Below are 24,123 nucleotides of genomic sequence, written 5' to 3'. Positions count from 1 at the left end.
AGGTGAAGGGGGGAGGGGGGCCGATCTGCCCCTGGGGTCGGGAGCCGAGCCGGGCCGTGAGGGCAGCGCGGAGCGGCCCCGCGGCGGCGCTGCCGGAGCGGTGCGGTGGGAGCGGAGCGGAGCGGGGCGGCTCCGGAGGCGGCGCGGAGCCAATGAGCGGCGCGGGGCGGGAGCGGTGCGCGGCCGGCGGCGTGTGCAGCCCGGGCGGCGTGTGCGGGCCGGAGCGGCGGGCACGCAGCGCCTGTCCGTCGCACCTTGCCGCCCCTTCCGACCCCCCCTTCCCCCCTCCCCCCCTTTTTTTTTTTTATTTTTCATTTATTTTTTTCCCTCCCCCATCCTGCGGTGGTTTTTTTTTTTCTTTTTTCTTTTTCTTTATTTTTTTTTTTCCTTCCCTATTATTTATTTTTCCCTGTGGGGATTTTTTTTTTCCTTTTTTTTTTTTTTTTTTTTTTTTTTTCTTCTTCTTTTACCTCGCCTATTTTTTCGCGCTTCGCTTCGGGAAACGCTGGATTTTAAACCTCTCCCCGGCAGCAGGCAGTGAGTGGGGAAAGGAGGGGGAGGCACGCAGCTCCGAATATGGCCCAGGCGAAAATGCAGCACCCCGTCTCATGGGTGATCTTCGCCGGGATGGCCGCACTCCTCCTCTTCCAAGGTAGGGGGGTACGAGCGTGCGTGATCCTATACCGACATCCTGGGGGCGAGGAGCCCCCAACAGGGAGTGGGGGGGGGGGGGGGGGGGGGAGCGAGAGGCTGCTGGGGTCCCCCGAGTTGTGGGGGATGCAGCACGGTGACATCTCCCTTCCTCCCTTCCTGCCCCCCCCCCCCCTACTTTGCGCTATGGAGGAACTTCTTGATTTTTGGGGAGAGGGGATGCTGGGCGGTGCCAAGCGGCTCTGCCATCTCCAGCAGCACAACTTGGCTCCTGGAGGAGCCGTACATCCAACAGGCGGTGGGCACGGGGAGGTTCGTGGCCCTTCTGCGCTGCTTTTCTGCTTCCCCCCCGCCTCCCCGGCTTGGTTTGGTTTTCTTTTGCTGGATCCGCCTGCAAGGTCGTCCCAAAAACTCGGTGCAACCCGAGGGCTGAGGAGTTGGGGAATTTGTGGTCTGATGTGTTCTGGTGGTGAGCAATTTGCACACACCCTGCAGCCCCTGGGGAGGGGATTTGCAAAATAAATAAATAAATGTGTGCACTTTATATATAAAAACAGAGAAACGGTGTAGGGGGGAGGAAGGGGGAGGCGGCAGCCGGTCCCAGCTGGCCGGCAGCACCGGGCTGTCAGTCTGCGTTAGGCTCCTTACAGCCATCTGGAGGGGCTGTGGGAGCGGGGTTTCCTCCGGGGGGTCGCATCCTGCACCGGCTGCCCGGCCATCTCGGGCTGCAGAAAAGGGGGATGCGGGTGGGGGTGCCCCCCGAGCCCCATCGTGGATGTATGATCCTGAGGGCTCCGGTTGCCCTCGGGGGTTTTTTGGGGTGCAGGCAGCCCCGGAGATGAGGTTGCGTTTGCATAGGGGATGGTATTGCAGTGGGAATGCTGCAGCTGTCCTGGTGCCTGCTGTGGGCAGCTGTTGCCCTGAGCATCCCTGCTTGGTTCATTCTCCGTGCAGCAGGACCTTGTGTGAGGCTGGGGGCTCGTGAGCGGGGGCTGGGGGCTTGTAAGCAGGGGCTGTGCCCCAGCAAAGCAGGGGGAGATGGGCAGCGCTCAAACTTCTCTCTGCTGGGCCCGCTGTTGCAGGGAGAGCTGCTGGGATGGAGCGGCGCGGGCTGCTTAGCATGCACAGCACACAGCGAGGCATCGCTCCTCTTCGCCTTCCTCCCATTGCCCTCCTCAAGCTCCCGCTGCCTGTGATGCTGCTGGGAATGCTGGCGCTCTGCATCTCGTTCCCCTTGGGGCTCCCGGGGTGCCGCCTCCATGGGGAGCCCAGGCTGGGCGGTGGGCAGTCATCCTTCTCCTTGCTTCCCTGATGCAGAATCTGTGCCTCTTTTAGTGCTTTCTTCTGTCTCCTTGCAGCCCTGTTCCCTGCTCATCTCTCATGCTTCCCTTCATTCTCCCATCAAAGCCTGCAGATCAAAAAGTTGATTTTTTTTTTTTCTTTTTTTTTTTCCCCTCTGCAGCACAGCAGTGGGGAGGGGTGGGCTGCCTCCTCCTGACTGAAATCCTTTGCACACACACCCCCAGCCCCCCCCTGCACTCAGCCCTGCGTGCAGTGTTGGTTCCACAAGGCCCTGAGTCACTGCTGGGTGGGAACAGCTGGAGCTGCAGCACAGCGTGGGCTGGGGGGGGGCAGAGCCATAGGATGGGGGGAGAGGGTGGCATAGGGCAGGAAAAGTTTGGACCTTTTTTGGAAGCTGGGAGGTGCTGGATCATCAGTGCTGCATGGGAGAGGGTCCCCCTGGGAGGCTGCGTTGCATAATCGTGTTTCAAGGAGTCATTTCAAGGAAATAAACTTGGGAGCAGAAGTCATTTTGGCTTTTAGCAAAAACTTTCGAAGTGGATTTTGAGCAATTGGGCTTCCATTCAGCCCCAGAGGGAGCGTGTGCGTTTACATATGTGTGTGCATTGGCAGATATGCAGCAGCCCCCTGCTGCTGTAGTGATCTTTTCCGCTATTCACAGTATTTCTTTGAATTTTAACTTTCCTTACCTGATGGTGGAACTGGTTTGTGGCTGAAAGCATGAAAATTGTTGTCATGCAGGAAAGAACTGTTTTGCACATCGCTACTCCAAACAGCTCAAGAGATCTGTGCTGCCCTCTGCGGCAGTTTGTCAATACTCCGGGTCATTTACCTATTTGCAGCCAAACAAACAATAAGGAGAGTGGCTTGTGAGTGTGCTTGAATGTGGAGAGGAGCATGAAGTGGGGTAATTCAGGAGTGCTTGGGCGCCTGTATTTATGCAAGCATCCATTGGTTTGTAGCTTTTGTTGTTGGTTCTCTTTCCCTTTCCCCTGGTGCTGGGCACACAGGGAAGCAGGGGCTCCGGCCCCGGTGCTGGGGGATGAGTGCTGCTTGCAATGCAGCATCCCCCACAGCTCTTCGGCACCATGTGGAATAGTGGCAGTGGGGGTGTGGAGCAGCTTGGAGGCTGTGTTCTCTCTTCCCAAAGCAGAGGGATGCTCGTGGCCATGCCCTTATTGCCACCCAGCCATGCTTCCCAAAGATGGGTGTGAGAATCACAGTCCAGGAGAGGAGGGGAAGAAACTCCTCACTCAGCCACTCATGAAGGGATTAATCAGGGTAAAAGGTCAGCAAAGATTTAGCTGGGCCTTTAGCATCAGTGAGCCAAGAATTATGGGAATTTGATTTACAAATTAGCATAAAGACCTTATTCTAATGAGCGTGCTGCATAGGTATGTAAAATAATAGCAGATGTCAACATCGTACGCCGAGCAATCCTCACTCGGAAGAATTATTTGCCCCCTCAATGTGGTTGGGTTGCAGATGGCACCTGAACGGGGCTGAAACATCACAGAGACATTGGGGTGCTGCCATTGGGAAGGGCAGGGTTGGGGAACGTTGCCTGGAATGGGGCTGCAGCCTCAGGAGGGCTGGAGGGAAACCCAGCAGCTCCTGCATGGAGGTAATTGCACTAATGAATGCGTATCAGAAAAATTATGTGTATCGATGTCTTCTGGTGAGCACCCGGATTTATTGCTCCCCTGGGGAAACGCTGGATGTGGCTTCCGTGGTGGTTAATGGTTACCACGCAGGTCAATAAAATGTGATATTCACCCCAACGACAGAAAATAGCTATTTAATAGGTAATAACAGTAATAATCAATACCGACATGATTAGATAACCTAGTTAGGTGCAGTACATAAAAGAGGGGGGTGCGGTGTGGGTACTTGATAGCCTGATTTGGAGCACTGCTGAACATCTGTCACTCTTGTTGATTCTAACTGGAGCTGCAAGCAGGGATCCGGCACCTCTGGAAACAAGGCTGCTGGCTGGGATTAATTGGCACATTTTTAAGACTCAGCAGAGTCAACAGGAGCCCCAGCAGGCCTTTGTCATGGGAAGGATGCGCTGCGGATGAACGGGACGGCGCTGAAGATGTTGGGTTGGCACGTGGTGGGGCTGAGCTGGGCTGCGTGCAGTGCTGCACGTGGGGTTGTGCGTGGGCTCCTTGCTGCTTCCATGCATGGGCGCAGCTCCGGGGGTGCTGTGCACAGTGCTCCTCCTCTCAGGTACAGATGAATTCGTGATGTATCAGAGGGAACCTTCCTGCCAATGGTTGGGTGCTCTGGGGACTGCCACCAGTTTTGGGGTGTCCCAGTGCTCAGTGAAAACCATTTTTTTTTCCTCTTCTCATTTGGATCATCGTAGTAACCTTGGCTGATGGTTATTCCATCTGCCTGTTGTACGTGAGATGAGTGCATCTGATATTCCAAGTGTCTGCTTCGTTTATTTCTCTTGCTGTTTTTGCTTAAAAACATCCATATTTGTGATTTCCTTCCCCCCATTTTATTTTTTCTCTATGAAAAAAAGAATTGATCAGTTGACAGATCTGGGTCAAGGCAGCAAGCAAGGCTGGCTGTGATAAGCCAGGGTGGAAGTGGAGAGGATGGCTGCAGCCAAAGCATCATAAGGGGATGTCCTTATGGCCACGGGGCCAGAAAAAAACCTTTTGGTATCTCTTCCCAAACTTCTGAAGGGCCAGGAGAGGGTAAATTTTCTTTGCCTGTTCCCCAGCCCAGTGGATGCCTTTACTAGAGCAAAGCCCTAAGGAGGGTAAATGCGATGATGTTTTTGGGTTGTTGGTTGTGCTCCTTTGATGCATGGTGGCAAATCTGCTCTTGCTCAGTGGGACCAAGCCGTGATCCCTCTCAGATGTTGATGGCAAAGGCTTACAGCTGCCTTGGAGCTGTGACTTGGGATGGAGTTCTTGGTTTCAACCAGAGGCCAAGAGGAGCAAGATGCCAACTTTTGGGATTCAGAAACCCAATCCTGCACCTCTGCGTGTGCATCCTCTCATTGCTTCAAGTAGCCAAGAGCACAGAGGATGAGCTCTCCATCACTGCATCCCCGGGGCACCCTGATCCCAGGTGCTGGAGCCCTTTTGCGTGGAGCACGCTGTGCTACTGGCACATTCAGGGCTGCATCCACCTCCTTCTGCCTTCCCGATGCGCACGCCTCGCTCCTGGTTAATAATAAATCAGAGGTGCTGCCTTCAGTGTGCTCTTATCTCCTGCCAAGAAGGATAGCATGGATTTTTGATGCGCTTACAGTTAATATGTCCAATGCTGAAAGCTGTTGTAAATTAATTGACCCTTTGACCCGCCTTGTCCCGCTGGCTGTTCCCTCTAAAGGCAGTGCTCCTTTCTTGGCATCCTCCCCCCTCTGCTTTTTCCTTCCTCCACCTCCTGCATGCTTTGCTTGCTGAGCAGGGCTGGGTGCTGGGCAGTGTGGCTCTGAGTATTTCCCTTAAAACACTGGGGAGGTGCTGATGGAGCTGGTGGTGCCTCATCCCTGCAGGTACCCAGGGTCAGGCTGGACGGGGCTCTGAGCAGCTGGTGGAGCTTTGGGTGTCTCTGTTCATTGCAGGGAATGGGACTAGATGGCCTTTAAGGTCCTTCCAGCTCGAACCATTCAGTGGGAGCTTGGTTCTGCCTGAATCCTGCAGTGAGTTGGCGTTGTTGTGTGCTCCATCCTCACCTTGCCATAGGGACAACGCTCTTCCCTCTCTTCTCGCAGCTCTATCTAGCTTGTATTCCCTTTGCAGCTGGGGTCTTTGCCCCACGATGCAGTTTTGCACCACAGAGCACGAAGAAAGCTCTTTCCCCAGCTAAGCCAAGCTTGCAGTAACCCAGGCCCTCAGGTGTGCCCTGCTGTGACTCAGTGGAGCAGCAGCAGCCAAGGAGTGGGAAACCCCGCAGGAAATTGTGTAATGTTGGAAACAGAGGGAGTTTTTCCATTCAAAGGCACGGATTCCCAACGATAGAAAAACGTGGGGGAAACAGGGATTGATTTCAAGTATTTCTTGCTCCAGATCCGAGCTTGCTTGTGTACAAAGTTGTGAAGTTATTTCAAACAAAATAGCAATCCGAGGGCGGCGTTCCAGCAGCACAGCAGAGCCCGCAGTCTCGCGCCTCGTTCCATTTCTTTTTTTATTTTTTTTATTATTACTTCTTCAAAACAGACCCTCTGCTAATGTTTTGATTTTGTCAGAAGCAGCATTCTTGATTTAAAGACCTGCTTTGAAAGCCAAATCCAACCCGCCTCATTGGAAGCGCGACAAGCACTTGAAGTGCGAAGCAAGGTTCATTAATACTGCAGCGCTATCTGGCCCTTTGAGCGTGGCTGCATGTATTGTTTTCCCCTCTTTGGGAGGCTGTCTGGTGGATAACGCTGAGTTGCTGGGTTTGTTTGGTTGCTTTCAGGCTTTATTCCCGTTCTGCAGGACAGATGGTGTGAGGAGATGAGAGGGTGCCTACAAGAGACTTTTTGCTCGGTCGATTCCCGAAGCCGGCACTGGGGTTTTGATGGCAGTCCAAGGAGCGACAGGGCTGGTTTTGGCTTTGGCATGAGTGACATCTCTCTTAATGAGGCTCTTTTTGGAACAGTGCTGCGGGCAGCGGGAGCCGCTGGACAGCCAAGCTGTCATTGAATGCAACACTGAAAAAATGGTATTATTTATTGTTGATGCTTTCCGCTGCTTTGCTACCCGTCAACACTTCCCGTTGTAGGTTCTCAGCTTCAAAACCTGACATCACATTAGCAGCCGGCTCCAAAGCCCCCAAATAATGCATAAACTATGATTATTCCTTCTGATCCACTTGTGTTTATGTAAATGGCTGGAAAAGCGGTTTTTGGCTTATTTCAGAAGCTTAAGGGATTCATAGCAAGCCTATTATTGAAAAATCAGAAAGTGAAAAGCAACTTCTGAGACGAGGAATTAGCAGCTCAATGGCTGCGTGCGTCGCGCTGCCTGCGCTGCTCCGGCGGTGGCACAGCTGGGAATTCCCTCTGGGATTCACAGCCACCCACACAGCAACAGGTTGTGCAGGGAGCTGGGATGCTCTGCGGGTTGTACAGGCCGGGATGGGGGATGCTCGTGCAGGATGTATGCAAGGGATGCCTGCGAGGATGGGAGTCGTGTTCAAGGGATGACCGTGAGGGATGCGGGATGCCCACAGAGGATGCTGGGTGTGCACAAGGGAGGTGGGGTGCCGGATGGGGTGTCGCTATGGGATGCTGGATCTGCTGCACCTCGCTCTCTGTGACCATGTTGGGTGTTTCCTGCATTTGGGTTGGAAGTGCCTTCTTCGAGCTGGGTGACTGGGACAGCACCTGGTGCAAACCTGCTGCTGTGCAGAGTTGGCTGTAACCTGCCAGTGCATATGGTGACCAAATGGAGCTTGGAAGAAGCCAGGAGCTCCACAGAAAAAGATTCAGCATAGAGTCTGGAAGAAAAACCCACTGAAGAATCTGAGAGCGGTGACAGGAGTGAACCCGTACACCAATATAATGCAGTGCAGTGCCATTCTGCTCTGTGCTCAGAATCACAAACTCAAGGAGGAGAAGAGGGCTGAGGTCTCAGCTAAGGTCCAGGCAGAGCCAGAACTGCAGCTGAGGGTTAGCTGAAACAGCAGCACTGGGCAGCATTCAGCCACCTGAGTTCAGAAACCTGTAGTGTGGATGTACAGCTAGTAAATTATATTGGAGCAGTGATAGGGGGGAAAAGAAGTGGCATGGTTGTTGTTGTTGTCCTGCTGAAGGGACCCCAGCCCTTCCTCTGGAGCAGTGTGTGTGGGTTGGTGATCAGGAAATGTTTCTTCTTTGAAGGACTGGTGATGCGCTGGCCCAGGGGGTGGTGGAGTCACCATCGGGGGGTGATCCAGGATTGCGGCACTGAGGGATGTGGTCAGTGGGAGTGGTAGGAAGGGTTGGACTGGGGATCTGAGAGATCTCTTCCAGCCCTGATTCTATGCCCAGGAGGGATGCAGGATGCATACAAGGGATGCCCGTGAGAGGTGCAGGGTGTGTACATACTGGTGGTGCTGGGGAACACCTGTGGGCCCCGTGTGGGTCTCCATCCTCATCCCTCTGCATGATCCTCATCCCTCTGCCCCAGTGAGGATGCAGATATTGGGCACATCCTCCTCAGACCTCTCTGGCCGCCCCGCTGCCTCATCCCTCCACTCCTGCTGCTTTTCTTTCCCTGCTTCGGTCCCTTTCCCCCTTCCTTATGTTAATTTCCCACCTGAGCACCAAGTACTTTATAAATAGCAAATCTGAAATGAATTTCCTAGCAGCAATCATTATCTCCCTCGACAGCCATTAAACATTCACACAAGCAGAGCAAAATGACAAAGGGGATTGATTTTTACAGTATGTTGGGGGGGGGGGAGGCAGGAGAAAGGAGATATGTTGACAAGGCTCTTTTTCTCCCCAATTCTCTCCCCCCTTCCCCCGATCCTCGATCTCGAGGAATTTAAAATCACCCAGCAACTCCTTGCTGGGGGAGAGGGCAAAGCAGGGGATAAAAATACAGAAATTAATGTAAGAAAAGCTCTCTCCCAGCCTTGCTGTACTCTGCCAGCTGGTAAACATGCAGTGGGTGCTGCAGAGATGGAGGGGTGGGCTGGGGGGGGCTCCGTCCCTGCAGAACAAATGTGTTGATGCTGAAGTCGGGAGCGGGCGAGCTGCTGCCGTATGAAGCACTGTAGCTGAAAATTTAACTTTGATTTCAATTTTCATATTTGTCAGCAATAATTAGATTCAAGAAATGTTTTTGCCGCTGTTCTAAAATACTAATAAGTAGGAGCCTTTGTAGTAGGGCTAATGGAGCCTTTTTTTTCCTAGTGGGCTAGAAAAATTCCATTAAAGGGGAAAGTCATACTATATTACCGTGCTTCAACATGCATTGGCTTCGCCACCGCCGTAATATCTGTGCTGGGAGACAGCAGCTGTGGGAATGGGGCTGGCAATAGGGCTGGCATTGCAGCTGGGGCTCTTTGGGGGCTGTTCTGGGGCAGCTGAGGGCTCTCAGAGCGCTCATGGGATGATATTGTGCTCATCCCCTGGCTGGTTCCTGCTGCCTTGCTTTGGCACTTGTTCTCGGCGTTTCAAATCCATGTGGGATTTTTGAAGATGGTTTATGGGATTCCCCTTGCTGGCTCTGCTGTGCTCCTCCAGAAGGGAAATGAAAGGCCTCTTCTGCTTCAGCCCTGACTACTGTGTGTGTGGATGTCCTTGGTGCCACGTCTGAGCCCCGAGCGATGCCCTAAAATAAAGAGAGATTAAATTTGCTGCCGATGTGCGCAGCAAATGGGGGAAGCTGTGAGTTGCGTCGTTCTCGAGTTACTTCAGCCTATTAAGCAAACAAAAGCACTTGTGGAGTGAGAAATGGAAAGGGCCAGCGCGGCCCGATTAATCCTGGCTGTACAATTCCATTAATAAGCCAGCTTTTAATAGGTGGCTCTTTCCAGGAGCTGCTGGGACGAAGAATTGATGCATACGCTGTAATTGTGTTGCGACTAATAGGATATGAAGAAAATTGTATGGAGAACCTGTTCTTTTGCCACCGTTTTCCAATCAGCTGAAATAATGCCTTCCTCTGGAGGAGCCCACAGGGCAATGGTACTTAAATCTCAGTAGGAGCAGCAGTGTTTTCAGTTCTGTCACAGGTGATGCTGGGTGGTTGGGGATGCAGGGAGTGATGGATGGAAGTGCTGGGATCCCTATGGAGGGGGGTTGTGGCACGGGGACACCCCTGGCATCCCCCCCAGCCCCTGCATTGTCAGCACGAGGGCCCTTTGCCCTCTGCGGTCCCTGTGCTTCCTTGGGAGTGCAACCCAGGATGTCATATGTGGAGGAGCACAGTTGGAGAGAAGGAAACACAAAGCTGAGGGCTGCGGAATGCTGACAGCCTCTGGTTCCTGCAGCCTCTGCACTGGGCAATCTGGAGAAGTTTATGGCTGCTGCAGAGCTGATTGGGGGCTGTTTTTGTTTTTCCCTCTTCCTCCCCATTTGTATGCACGCTCTGACCCTTGGCTGGGAGCAGGCTGCACAGTAAGTACAGAAGCAGGGGGAGCCCAGGCATGGTTCAGCTGAAATCCCCGGGGAGACAGATGTGATTGCCTTACAGAAATGGCTCCAATAAGGCCAGAAAGGGATATTGCTTTTATAGCTTTTGGGATATAAAACATTTAGGAAATGTGATTGACTGGCAGAGCCTAATTCATCATGTGCCTGTTTCTCTCTCTCTCTCCACCCCAACACAGCAGCACGCTCAGATGGGCACGGCTGTGCCTCTCCCTTTCCACCTCTCTTGTGCACGTAAGGGTGTGCAAACCAGCACTGTTGCTGTGTGCACGTGCACACCCTGCACACGTTCCCTCTGCTCCTGACTCCTTGTCCCTCCGCCCGTGTCATGGATTTATCATCATTCTGCTAAGCGCTAGAACTCCTGTGGCTATTTATAATTAATGCTCAGAAACCTGCCAATCCATTTAATGACACTAGGAGGTCACGGCCTCCCTTATAGCTTCCCATTAATCATCATTAGAACAGTTCTGGGTTTTTTACATTCTTTTTAAATGTTAATTCACCTTTATAATGCTCCTTTCAGCTATGACTGTAAAGGGAGACTCTGTGGTGACTCCAGACTGTCTTGCGAGTGTGTGCAGGTGAAAGGCACAGTGGGACAATTGCACTTGATAAAGTCTCTTTGGATGGCTCCCGCTGGAATGAATCACGCTCACAAACTCTGTGAGATGGGATTTCTTCACTGCCCTCTGCTGCCTGCTGCTCGCAGTGCTGCTCTGCATCCCTCGTGCCTCCATCCCTCGGGTACCGCCGAGCCGGCGCTGATTGCTCCCTACAAAGACCCACACTGCTGGGATCTGAGCAGCAAGGAGGTCCCGGAGGGGTCTGCCAGCTCAGTGATGTTGCTGCACTGTGCTGGAGTCGGTGGGTTGGCACAGAGTTTGCTCAGACTCCACGGGCTGTGTTAGTGCAGCTCCTTGCTGGGGCGTCTTTGGATTTCGCCCATCCGTAGGTTGGTTGTGGTTGCTGCGCCACTTAGCATCTTGTGGTGTGACACTTTGCCATCCTGGAGGTCAAAAAAAACACAGCAGGAGATGCAGGGCTGTTAAAGGAGGGAGTCCGTCTCCTTGTCTGCTGCCTCCCTGCAGTCAGGCAGCCCCAAGCCTGTCCCCTGTGTCCCAGAGCACTGGGAGGCAGTACAGCAGTGCAGCAGAGCGGACTCACAGAGATGTCACGTCGCTGTCTGGAGGAATGAAAGCTCTGAGTGCAATCTGGTTGCTTTTGGCAAAAAACAATCCTTCCTATGTAGCCCTCCCTTGGCTTGCTGTCATCCCCTGCCTGGAGTCAATCTGTGCTTGCCATTAACGGGAACGGGTCTGAAGTGATGCTCAGCTCATCCCAATTCTGGCTTTGGTGCTCTCAGGACGGTCCGTGCTGTCGTAGGGCACAGCTTTGCAGCAGGGGTTGCTCCAGATGCAGTCATGCATGGAGCCATAGGATCCTCTTCCCGTGGCCCCACACAGGTTTGGGAGGAGGAAGGTCCACGTTGGAGGGTCTGGTGGGGCATGGGGACTCGTCCCTTGGCCCTGACGGGAGCCCAGCCCAGCTTCTCTGAGTAAATACGCCAGCAGCATTTGGCTTAATGAACTGTGGCTTTTAATAAATGGCTCTTATCTTGCTGAAGTGCTGCTAAATTGTCAGGATTTAAAATTAGCCTAATAGATTTGCGGGCGATGTTTTATTCACTGGTTAGTTGGGAGGAGGCAGGGAGAGGGGGGATGAGATGGCTCCACCCCATCCTCCCTGAATTATACAAGAGTTATTTATTTGTTTGGGCCGAAGGGGAAATGTTCTGGATTAATGTGTGATGCCTCAGCACCTGACTTAATGGGAATTTAGAGACCTATCCCAAACTGATAGTCTCCAGTTAATCACTCGGTGGCCCCTCTGCTGGGCTGTCCCTGGAATATATTTTTCACGTTGGTGTTGGGTTGTGGCACCCGCTGCTGCCTGCCAGGGGATGGAGATGGGCCCTTCCCTTTGGCTGTGAGCTTTTTGGGTGCTGTGCACCACTTCTAGCAGGTTCACCCTGTGCCAGTACTGAAGAAGAGCCCGTATCTCCTTGTGTATGTGTGTGCAACTTGAGCAAAGCTGAGCTCAGCTTCTGCTGCATCCCATGAAGTTGCTTTGTGCCTTTTGAAAATGCAGAGCCATTTACCATCCTGTTGACAGTTCAGAGACATATGGAGGATTGGGACAGAAGAATGTTTTATAATAGACTAATATCAGATCTGGTTGGGATGGAAGATGCCAGGGAAATGTCAATCACCGGCATTATCCGAACAAACTGCTGTACCTGCCGAGATAATATTTAGCAATTATGTAGCACCCAACTAGCTTAAGCAGCACAGACGGTAGCTAATTAAATCTCCCAGGACTTCCTTTGGGTGGGTGTTTTCCTAAAAGCACGGCCCTGTCTCCTCACAGGGTGTTTTGTGTGAAGCTGGGTGCACTTCTCACCCACCTCCTGGGTAGGGAGAAAGGGGCAGAGGAAGGAGCTGGTCCTGCTGCTCAGTGAGGGTGGGCAATGCGTTCTGCTGAGTGACCCAGATAGCCCAAGGTGCTTGGCTGCTGAAGGCTTGGTGTGCTGGCCAGGTGCCTCTCGTCCTTTCTGAAACTGGGAAGTTTGGGTGCAAATCCAACCAGCATCCCTCTGTGGTACAGTTTGCAGGGCTGGATGGGGAGTGTTGCACTTTGTCCTTAGTGCTTCTGTTTTCCCTTAGTTGTCTTTCTGCTATCCAACCTTCATCCCTCTTTCCAGCACAGCATCCTTAGAAAGCCTCATGTTGGGCAGTGCATCTCCATGGACGTCCCAGCTTGGGCAGGGGCAGCTGAGATCACAGCAGCTGGGAGGAAAGCTTTCAGCTCATCCCAACCTGTGCCCTCCTCACCTTGCCCTTTGCACAGAGCATCCTGCCGGGTGAGGCAGCGCTCTGCCCGTGACTTTGTGAAGGTCAGCATTTGTGTCTGAAGTGGGGCTGGTCGTAGTGATGCGTGATGCACGGTGTCAGCCGTAAAGGAAATATTGTATATAAAAGATAAGTTTTTCCCTTTCTTGTGGCGGAGGAACAAGGCGCTGGGTTCATTTAGCATTCATAAAGTCTTGCTTTGGAAACGCCTTTAAGTACTGCTGAGGGAGACTTGAAGGAGCGTGTTTGAGAGTCAAATGCATATCTCCTTGGGCTCTCCTTTCATCTGCTTTAAAAAACACAATCTCTTTTTTTTAATCTTTTTTTTCCCCCTCTGTAAAAATACTAATCTTCTCCAACAGCAGCAGACACCCAGGGTGCAGGCGCTCAGCAATTAGCTCAGTGAACAGAATAAGCGTGGAGCGGAGGGAAGGGGAGCCTCAGCCAAGCGCTGGGAGGACGACAAAATGCAGCCCGCTAATTAGGGGGCAGCACGGGGGAAAGCTGGCTGCTTAATTCAGTGCTAAGCTGCTAAGTCACCACGTGTTATCCGCCCCGGCAGCCCAGGCTTTGGGGATGCTGGGCTGACATTGGGCAGAGAGGAGAATGGAGCAGGAACTTGGACTCTTGGAGTGGGTTGGAAAGCAGGCGGCCCAAGCACTTGGTGAGGATGAGGATGGAGCACGCAGCAGGGTGAGGTTTGTCGCCTTGCAGTTGTAGAGACATAGAATTATTCAGGTTGGAAAAAACCTCTGAGATCCCCAGCCTGCGTCCCTCAGTGCCACGTCCCCAGGGCTCTGCAGCACCCCCAGCGATGACCCTGCGCTCGCTGTGCCGATGCATCACAGCTCCTTTGGAGTAAAAAATGCTTCCTTATATCCCACCGGAGTCCCACCTCTGTTGGGCTCCACATGGAGCCTTTTATTTGAGTGCTCCCAAGGTGGGGAGGGGAGCATCCAGCCCCCACCACACCACCTCCATTCTGCCGAGCCAGCCTCGGTGTTGCATGGGCTGAGGTTCAGCTCAGTCTTTCCCTTTGGCTGAAACTTTTCACTGTCCTTGAAGTCTCTTCTCCTCCACTCTTCACTTGAGGGAAGGGAATTTATTGCAATGAAATATGTTGTCTTGTGGCTTTTTATGAAAACAGCACATGTCACTGCCCCTGTTTCCTGGAGCCAAAGGATGTGGCTGGATTTCAAAAAGAAAAGGGCTGGATGATTTCATTATTGCTAACAACTGTTCCCACAAAGATAAGGACAGTTTAATCACATTTCCCGTGCAGAAGTATCGAGGGAACCAAGAGGGAACGTTTCCATTTGATTTTCTGTGTTGCCTGCTGCGGTTTGGTCGCCTTTGGTGCATCGCGGTGCCAGCCGGGCCTGGGGGGAGCATCATGGCCATCAGGGCACCACGTCCCAGGGGTGATGCTCCAGTCTGGCCTGTGGGTTTGTTTTGCTGCTGCAAAATCAGTGCAGGCAAAGGAGATGAAGTCGCCATGTCTTCCTCCTGTTGTTTGCATGCTCACGGCACATCAGTGCGCCGTAGAGGAGCTCAGTGGTCTGTGCACCTGGCAGTGAGCACAGGGTCACCGCGTTGGATCCCAGCAGTGACCACCCAAAGAGAAAAGCTGGCTTGTAATTACAGTCATAATTGGAAATGATTAATGGTAGCAAAAGAACTTCAAGCGATTTCTTGTAATTAAATACTAATTTTAATTCCTTTGCAGTGCCGAGCACCATGTTTGCTTTACTGGTGATATTTATGCCTGTGCCTTACATGTATTTTTAAGATATTAAAAGCGATTAACATTTTTTGTAACCGGGTAAACAAGTAAATATCAATTAATTTGTTTACTTTGTGTCTGAATATAGCAATTACTGTTTCATGGTTTCAAAGATCTCTGTTCTTGAGGATCTGTGGCTTTCAGTGTGTGTAACAAAGAACGCTCTGATACGAAGTTGGGGATATCGTAGCCTCATTAAGACTGGAATCATAGAATCACAGAATGGATTAGGTTGCAGGGGTCCTTAGAAATCATCCAGTTCCAATGCCCTGCCCTGGGCAGGATTGCCATCCAGTAGATCAGGCTGCCCAGGATCCCGTCCAGCCTGGCAAAGACCCTCCGATCCCCCATCCAACCCCAGCCCACTGCCTGCACGGCCCACATCCCTCAGTGCCAAGTCCTGAGCTCTGCTCCAGGCAAGTACTGGTGGGTGCTCCTTGATTGCTGCTTGGCCAAATGCATTTCCAGACCTTTAGGAGTATACGTGTCAGGTCTTCAATGTTTTTTCCTTACCTTACTGCCCTCATATTTAGTTGGCTTTGAATTTTGACCCCATAGCTTGGGATTGGGGGTTTGGTGTGGGCACGAAAGTGAGACCCACAGAGCCACGGGGACTCCCATTCCAGGGAGAGGCCTGCAGTGCTCCAGGGAGCTGCAGAGAGCTGCACTGGCTCCAAACATCACCCAGCATGGGGCTGTGCATCCCTCGCACCCTCTGTACCAATGCTTCCAAGTGCTGCTGTGTGAGCATCGCTCGGCTCGATGCGCTCACGTCCTTCCCATGCCTTGACAGAGCTGTGTTCAGCAGAGCCAGGCTGGGAAGCAGTTTGCTGAAAAGTTGGTGCTGCTTCTCATAGCAACACACCAGGCAGAAAACACTTGATGGAAATCGTGTCTTTTCCTCACCAGTTCCTTGGTTCCTTGCTAATGCTTTTCATTCCCTCTTGCTGCTTGAAAGAACTGATCGTCTGATTAAATTAAGACAGACACAAAAGCAGCTGGCCTGCCAAAGCCTTGGATTTTATTAAAAATAATATTGTTTACAGAGTTCTCTCCTTTTATGGTGCATATAAAACAGCGTGTTCCACCCGAGCAGCCAGCAGGCTTGCTGCAATTTACCCAGGAAGAAAAAAGAGATGGAGAGGCATTAAACCTTGTTGTGATGGGGAGTGAGGAGGAGAGGGGAAGGAGATGGGGAAACAGCCACAAAGGGAAGGGAAGGGAAGGAAATTGGAAGAAAAGAGCAGAGGAGAGATGGGCTGCGTCCTGGGTTGCGGATGCCCCGCTGCAGGAGTGCCCTTCCCATGCTTGGCTTTCTCTTCTCTTTCTGTGTCTTCTGTTTGTTTGTTTGTTTGATTTGGTTCCAAATAATTAATGGTAAAAACCCGTGGCTAATGGTTTGAATGAAGGATGGATGGGTACTTTAATTAACTCGTGAAAGGATTATACACTTCTGCTTCCAGTCTGGCTGACCCCAGTGAGGTAGCGAGGCTGGAATGTCCCATGTGGAGGGGAGCTGGTGCTGGGGATGTCACTGTCAGTCAGTGCGGTTGGGAGGATGCTCAGCCTGCTGATCTCAGGGCACCAAAATCCCTGGCACGGGAGCTGGGGGGCTGCTGCAGGGTCATAAGATGGAAGGCAGGGCTCAGTGGTGGCCCTGGGCTGCTCCTCACCGGCTCTGCAGCATAGAAATTAATTTCTACTCACGGCTCATCCGTGCCACGTTTCGGATCAAAAGCCGTTTTGACTCTGAACGAGGCCTTTTTGGCCTTCCTTCTGTAGTGGTATCTGCCCCTGGAATCCTCCTCACTTATCAGCCCCTCGGCAAGCTGCTCCGTTTGATTGCTGATCTGCCTTATTATGTTTTTAAATGCACTTTAATATTTTAGTTTTAGCGACTTTTTCTTTTTTTTAAAGGCTAAATTTCAGCTTCTGAAGTGCAGTACCTCTCTTTCACTTCAATGGGAGCCTCTCACATTTATCCCAAGGCATAACATGGTCCTTGCAGCGTGTGAAATTAGAGGCACTGATTAGAGCATCTCAGCCACCGCCGCTGTGCACCTCAAAGGACGTTCAGGAGAGTCTGGTTCTGGAGCTGGGAGTGGCTGTGTGCTCAGCATGGGGTTTGATGGGATGTCCTGCCCCTTGGAGCTCTCTGCAGATGACCTGGAGATAGAGGGCTGCTTGGAGGGTCATGAAACACCTGGGTGGTGGGATTGATGGCTTTGGTGGAGGTCTGTAATGGGTTGTGCCTGTGGGACATGCAGGATGAGCCAGAGCAGAGAGGTGAACACACAAGGTCAGTGTGAGTGCTTGCTTTTGCCTTGCTCCTTTTTTCTTTATATTTTTCCTTCTAGCTAGAACAGCACAACAGGACGTTGGTAAAAATCGTTGCACCTGATATTCTAGTTTGAGAGTGCCTCCAGCCAGATATTTAGTGCTTTCAGTCCTCGGTGGAGCCAGCAGCAACCTACACTCTGCTGTGTGGCCTCGAAGGCGCTCAGCACCCATTGCTGTGGGGTGCATGCATTGCTCTGTGCTGCCTGGCAGGGTGGGCTGTGGCTGCCCTTGGGATGGCTCCTGGGGGTACGTGCCCATGGTGGGACCAGAGTTATGTGTTTTGTTATGGGAATTCATTGATTTGTTTTGAGGGTGGTTTTTTTTTCTCAAACCTTGGTGTGGTTTTGGGATATTGTACGTGCTGGAGGGAGTGGGGCGGATGCTTCAGATGTGGGCTTGTGCTGCTGATGTGATGCAGGACCTGGGCAGGGCTCAGCAGCAACCCGTGCTCTTTGAGATGCCCTTCCTCACCTAAATGATTTCTCACAAAGGGTGAGATTTCGGGATGTCAGTGCTTGAGATGGGGAGACTGAGTCCCGTGGGGCAGGAGGATGTGTCTCACAGAGCCTTCAAACCCTTCAGCCTTCAAACCTTTTGGGAAATGGATAAAAGTCCGTCTGCCTTCTGAAGCAAAGCCTTGAAACGAGGGTGATTAATACCCTGGGGTGTAGGTGGCTGTGGGGTGTGCTGGGCATCTCTGGGGTTACAGCAGAGCTCTGGTGCTGAGCCCTTGCTGTCTCTGAAGTGGTTCAGTGGTTTCAGCTCACAAAGATGGTCAGAAAGCCTGGTGTGGTGGGGTGGCCATGGGAGGTCTGCGGTGCTTCTGTCACTCAGTGTCTGTGCCATAGCTGTTGCTTTTGGCTGAGGCTTTCCATCCTCTCCCTGCCAGGACCAGCAGTGTGAGGGAGGGACAGATGGTTACAGGCTGGTTATCCTGGTTCTGCTTGGAGCAGTGGTAGCACCATCCCCAGATCCCCTGCTGAGGGCATCAGGCTTGGGGCAGGTAGGGAGGAGAGGTGATGGTCACTCTCCAGCAAAGCAGGTTGTCCCTGGAAATAGAACATGAATAAGTAATCCGGATAAATAATGGAGCTGCCTGAACTGGAACAATAAAGAATAAAAGTGCTGAGTGTGGCTTGCTGTGATTTGTGGGGTCATGCTGGCTGGTCCGCTCTCTCTGGTGAGTGGGTGCTCACCCAGCAGCCACAGCATGGTGACGTGGAGATGACTGGTGTGGTGATGGCTTGCTTTGTGGTCTCCTCCTTTGTCATGCTGCTCTGATGTGTTGTCACTGCTGCAGAATAACCCCTGCAAAACTTGGGGGCTCGGTGGGGTCAGCCCTGGGGCACCCCTTGTGGGCAGCTGCCTGGTGCTTGGTGCTGGAGGTGATGCAGACTCCTGCAGACATCCTGCAAGGCTTTCATGAGCCAGAATGGAAGTTGCACCAAGTAGCAAGTCGGAATCTCTGCAGCAAATTAGGCTTTTCTCTTCTGCCTCCTCCAAGGGATGTGGCAAATAATTATTCACCACTACCTTCATATGATATTTATGTATGGGAAGAGTGCTGTCATGTCTTACTCAATCTTTTCTTCTCGAGACAAAGCAAACCCCAGCGCCTTTCATCTTCCTTTGGAGCTGTCTGTGCCTCTCACCCGTTTCATTGCTATTCCATGGACTCAGCCCCACTTGTCCGTGGCTCCGACGTGCGATCAATCGCATCCCATCAGCCCGAGGTGTGCGCCTACCCCTGCGTGTGCACTGTGCTGAGCTCAGCCCGGATTGATCTGAAGGGAAGGGGACCCTCCAGCAGCAGCTCTGCGCAGACAGATGTGTGCTTAGCAGGGGCAGCTGCTCGGTGGCCGTGCTAAGCCACAGCGCCTTAACCTTTGGCTCTGTGCAAGCGTGACGGCCAGATCGGGATGGATATTGCAGCTGAGGCCTGAATTAAAGCAAGTGGAGCAAAATAATTCTCCTTTGTCCTTCTTACGCTGCTTGTGTTAACAAAGCCTGTAATACGATTTGCCATCTTGTGTAGCCTGCTCGGTTCCTCTGCAGTCTGTGGTGCTCCAGTCCCTGCACGCCGCTCCCTGACCGCTTCTCCTCGTTTCCATCCGTGCGTTTGATTTCTCCTCCCGAAGTGCATCACCTGGCTCCTGTCCATATTGAATTTCCTATTGCTCGCTCCGGAGGTGATTTGAAATTCTGGTCCAACCCTCCGAGCTCTTCCAGTCCCTCTCCTCCTCGCTTGGCATCGTCTGCAAATTTTAATAAGCGTGCTTCTGGCTCCATCGTGTAAGTTGTTAATGCAAATGCTGAGCAGAGTGGGGCTCAGGACAGAGCTCGGCACGATCCCACGTCGGGTTGCCCTCCTGGCTTGTGCGTAAATAATAGATAAGGGCTCTTTGAGAGCGCTTTGTCAACAGCCTGTTAGCCTCCCCTCCGCCCCCATTACATCCAGACCACGCGTTGCTCGCAGGGTGCCGTGTGGGACAGCTTCAGACGCCTTATTAAAGTCAAGGTATATCATGTCTACAGCTTTCCTCTTATCCACCAAGCCTAGTTATCCTGTCAAGGCAGAAATTAGGTTGGTTTGACATGATCTGTTCTTGACAAACTCGTGGTGGTGGTGGTGGTGCGGGGCTTTTTTCTCGCTTTATTAAATTCCCGGGCCTTACAAGCTGTGATAGTTTCATCGTTTGTTTTAGTATCTTCGCCGTGATTGAAGCTGAGCTGATTGCCTGCAGCTCCTGGCTTTTTTTTCCCTTGAAGATAAGGGAGGCTCCGTGCCCTTTCTGCCGCCCTCCTCGAGCTCTCCAGGAGCAGTGCTGGCTGATTTCCCCCATTTGTGAGCACGCTCAGGACGGCTCCATCAGCCCCCGATGACTTTCGATGACTTTTTAGTTTTTGTTTTAACCCTTCCTGCACCAGCATGAATGCCTGCCTCCCTTCTAACATGGAATTGGGAGCGATGTGCTCATGTTGTACCTTCCCTGACAGGCAGACAATCCGACACGCAGTGGAGATCCCAGCCTCATGCTTGGCCATGGACCCAACCTTCCCTTTCCTCTTCCTTTGAACAAGAGCTGTGTTGTTCCTGCCTTGTGTCCCTCACTGATAAGAACTTGGTTTGCACATTGGCGCTGCTGAATTTCTCCCTGGTTGCTGTTGCCCTTCTGTTTCCCCCATCCCTAGTTATGAGCCTTTGTTTCTGTATTTTTTTGGTAGGGTTCCTCCTTTGCTTCCAGGCCATGGAATGGCTCCTGATGAGCCATGCAGCCTCTTCCTCAGCTCTCCATCTTCCCTTTGCATGGGGATAGCCCGCTGTTTATGCATGTAATACAGTCCCTTTCAGTACTGCCAGCTCTTCTCTCCTTTGTCCCATAGACTGTTGTCCCAGGAGACAATAATGCACCAGCTTCCTCAGTTTGTTGAAACCTGCCTTTTGGAGTCCATTGCCCATACTCTACACCTTGCTTCCCACTGACCTGTGAATCATGTTGTTTCATCAGTGTTCTCACCCAGATTGCCTCCCCTCATATAGCAGCAGGCTTGGCTACAGTGCATCCCTGTTCTCCCCAGCATGGAGCTCCATGGAACCCTCAGCAGGGGCTGGATGGAGCACATCTTGCCTCGTGCTGCAAGTGCTGTGCAGCAGCTCTTGGTGTGGCACAGGTCACCCGGGATGGCTCTCATCCTCCCCATGGATTTGTGTCGCCAGAATTGCCCCTAAGAAGAAAAAGGTAGCTTGGGCTCGACTCAGCTTGCAGGCAGCAGGGTTGGGTGAGAGTAATCCTGTCCTCTGTAACAAAGATGTGTGGGGGCCGGATTGACAGAGACCTTTAAATGTCGATAAAGCAATTCTGCATGGCCTACAAATCTTCACGGGGAGCTGATAGGGAGGGTCTGCAGGGCTGGGCAGGAGAATTGTCCCATTGCACAGCACCGGCTGTCCATCTCAGAGCAGCCCCAGGCTATGATGAAACTCATTCTGTAGATGGTGCTGCAAACCAGGGGGGCCCAGCAGGGTGTGTGAGATAATAAAGGGCTTTATATAGGATTTGCCCACCCAGCAGTGCCCTCAAACGACCCCCAACCAGCTCAGCTTTGCAGTAGCAGAATGCCCCCCCCCATGGCTGCACTGGGCGTAAAATATGGGATTTCAGGGCACCCCCTGCCAGCCGCCTTCTGCCCAGCTCAGCCTGCGATGCTCACGCCCCATTAGCAGCATGTGAGGGATGCAGTCTGGCATCTGTCCTCAGCGGTGTCCCAGCCGTGGTGTGACAGACACGTCCCCAAAACAGGCTGTTCTGTCCCCAGCAGGCGCACAGGGACTGTCACCGGCGTGCGAGCTGACAGCTGGATGTGCAGTACGTCCCCTGTGTGCATGTGCATGGGTGCTGGAAACCAGCATGGGCTCAGAGAGATGTGCTGCTTCCCAGTTGCCCATAAGGATATTAAATTTCATGTGTTGATGTCCAGAAATTATCATATTTGGGAAACAGTCATTAATCTCTGTCTCCTCCCTGGGCCCTCCTCCTGCTCTCAGTTCATGCCTTGCTCCTGCTGCCCAAGTTTTGCCTCCTGCCCTTCTCCCCTCCTGCCGCACTTCTGTGTCCTGGATCCCACCAGCTGCAAGCTGGAAGCCAGGAACAGGGCATTGAAAATAGTTTTGTATTTTATTTATGGCTGTTTTAATTGCTTCATAAGGCTGCAAGAGCTGGCTGGTGGCATGTTGGGCTGCTCACTGGCTTTGACGTGGGGATGCTCTTGTGCCCCAACAGCGATGGCTCCTCAGCATGCAGCACGCACGCGGTCCTGCAGAAGTATCTCCCCTCCTCCCTTCTGTCCAGGCTCTGAATGGGGTTTGTTACTGTCCCATTGCCGTGCTGTCTGGGCAGCGTGGTGACAGCATGGCATCCAGCTTGCTTTTGCACAAAGAGCCGGAGCTGGGCACATCCCTTGCCTGGAAGTTTGCTGGCTGCTAAGCGTGTTGCTCTGTGGAAGCTGAGCAAAATAGGCTTCTTAACTTAACGAGTAAACTAATTTGTCAGGCGGGCGCTGTTCTGTTTCCCTCTGCAGTGCAGCTCCTCTCTGCCAGCACTGCACATCCTGACACGCTGGATCTGCACGGCTGGGAGCAGCTCAGCCCGGCAGCAGGGTGGTGATTTGGCACAGGAACTCTTTCCACACAAAGATTTTTTGTTTTGTTTAATAAAGCATAAGACCGAACTGTTTGCTCTCGCTTGTAGGTTCTGAAATATGCATTTAATTTAGGCTTAATGAGGGAATTCTTGTATATAAAATGAAACGCCTTGCGATGGCTCTCCAGGATGGGGATGGGAGCTGCTGTGACAAGTTGAGCTTGGAAGATCGTGCAGTCATTAAGGTTGGAAAAGGCCACTAAGATCAACTAGCTCAACTGTCAACTCTTCACCACTATGCCTGCTAAGCCATGACCCAAAGATGTTGGGGATGCTGAGGAGTGGGGCTGGCTGGTGAGGATGACAGGAAGGGATGGCTCAGCACAGCAGATCTCAGCTGCAGCTCGTGTCTGTAAAGAGATCTGCATTATTTGAGGTATTTAGGTATTTATTTTGATAATTCAGCAAATACAGGCACTTGTGCAGGGTTGTAAGGAAAGACTGGCTAGCTGAGAATAGCTTTTGATGAAAGGACCTAAAGATGCAAGCTCCATCCATCCCCTGCAGTTACGTGGATAGAGCAGTGGGGACGAGTTCAAAGCCACTGCACAAATAAACTCTAATAGCTTTCCTCTTGCATTTACGTTATTAGGGGGTTCATTTGACTGGCATTATGGTGATAAATGAAAAATGCTTTGCACCATTACGTTGGGCGCTAATGCGTAGTGGGAAGAATCTTGGCTCATTTAAAAGGAGCAAAAAGTGACAATGGAGGGAATGTGCTGGGTTTGTGCAGCTGTCTGCAAGCACAGGGGCTGCAGGGATAGTGGGATGGGGGCAGAGCTCACAGCTCTGGTCTCGCAGCGTTGGGGTGAGGGCGATGGATGATAAGGGGCTGTTGCATGCAAGCAGTGCTCAGAAGGGTTGCTACCACACTGCAGTGGATAAGCATGTGGATTCACACCTGGTATTGCTCAGCCTTGTTGGCTGTGCTGCCTTTTGGTGTGGTGTCCCACTGATGGAGAGACAAGGAGTTGAACTCGATCATTAGGGGTGCTTTCCTACTCGGGGTAATTGATGAGTTTGTACCTGCCTCCATCCCCGGTTGTGACCCAGGGGCAGGAGGGTGAGGCTCACACCAAAGCTCACACCAGAGCCTGCGGGCAGCCCTAGAGCCCCGGGAGAGGATGCTGCTGGTCCACAGCCTTCCCTTCGTTTGAAGCCGTGGAGCAAATTGAGTTCAGAGGGTCAGTGTTACTCCCAGCTGCTGCGACAGAAATCCCTAATGCACCGTATGCCAGCTTTCTCCAAAGCTCCGGCTTCTTTTTTATGAGCCTCTGTCACTCTATTATCTGTCTCTGAGTTGGTCTTTAGCTCTTTAACCTCATGAGAAGGGAGGGAAAAGGAACCTTGAAAGGGGGGAAAGAAAAGCAAAAAAAAAAAAAAAAGAAAAGCAAACAAGATGCTCTTGAGAGAGGCTTTTCATCCTTGGCCATGGAGCTGTAATTGGGTGCTTGGCGAGAGCCTGGCTGGAAAGGGGCAGGTTTGAAAGACTCATGGGATGGGGGCTGAGGATCTGCAACGCCTTTTTGGGGGAGGCGTTGTGATGCACTGAGCATCCTTCTGTCCCAGCCCCAGCTGTGGAGGCAGCCTCTTGGTTATGCCAGTCCCTTCTGTCCCCATCCCTGCATTGGGATGGGGGGAGCAATGATGGGGTTACAAATTTGGTGTGGCCCCGCTCCTTGCAGGCAGTGTTTGGCTGCTCGCTGGCCCTGTGCACCGTGGCACAGACAGGGCTTCAGCTCAACTCCATCTCCTGCATGCTAAGCACGCCGTCTCCCTGCAGGATCCTGCAGCCTTCTGCACTGCTCTGCTGCAAAGGGGGTGGGGAGGTGGATTTTG

General features: G+C 52.3%; 1 protein-coding gene across 1 annotated transcript in view; it reads left to right on the top strand.

Moving 5' to 3' along the window:
- Positions 1–576: 576 nt before the first annotated feature.
- The window catches only part of LOC306954637 (protein CEPU-1), a gene marked incomplete at both ends in the record, with an annotated part of 244,074 nt that continues 220,527 nt past the window's right edge, over positions 577–24,123 (top strand). Inside the window, one exon of the mRNA XM_079545775.1 lies at positions 577–652. Within this exon, the coding sequence (XP_079401901.1) occupies positions 577–652 (76 nt within the window). The remainder of the gene's footprint in view (positions 653–24,123) is intronic.

Source organism: Tetrao urogallus, assembly GCF_951394365.1.
Source record: "Tetrao urogallus genome assembly, chromosome: 22".
NCBI lineage: Eukaryota > Metazoa > Chordata > Aves > Galliformes > Phasianidae > Tetrao > Tetrao urogallus.
This window is presented reverse-complemented; position numbering and strand designations above follow the sequence as displayed.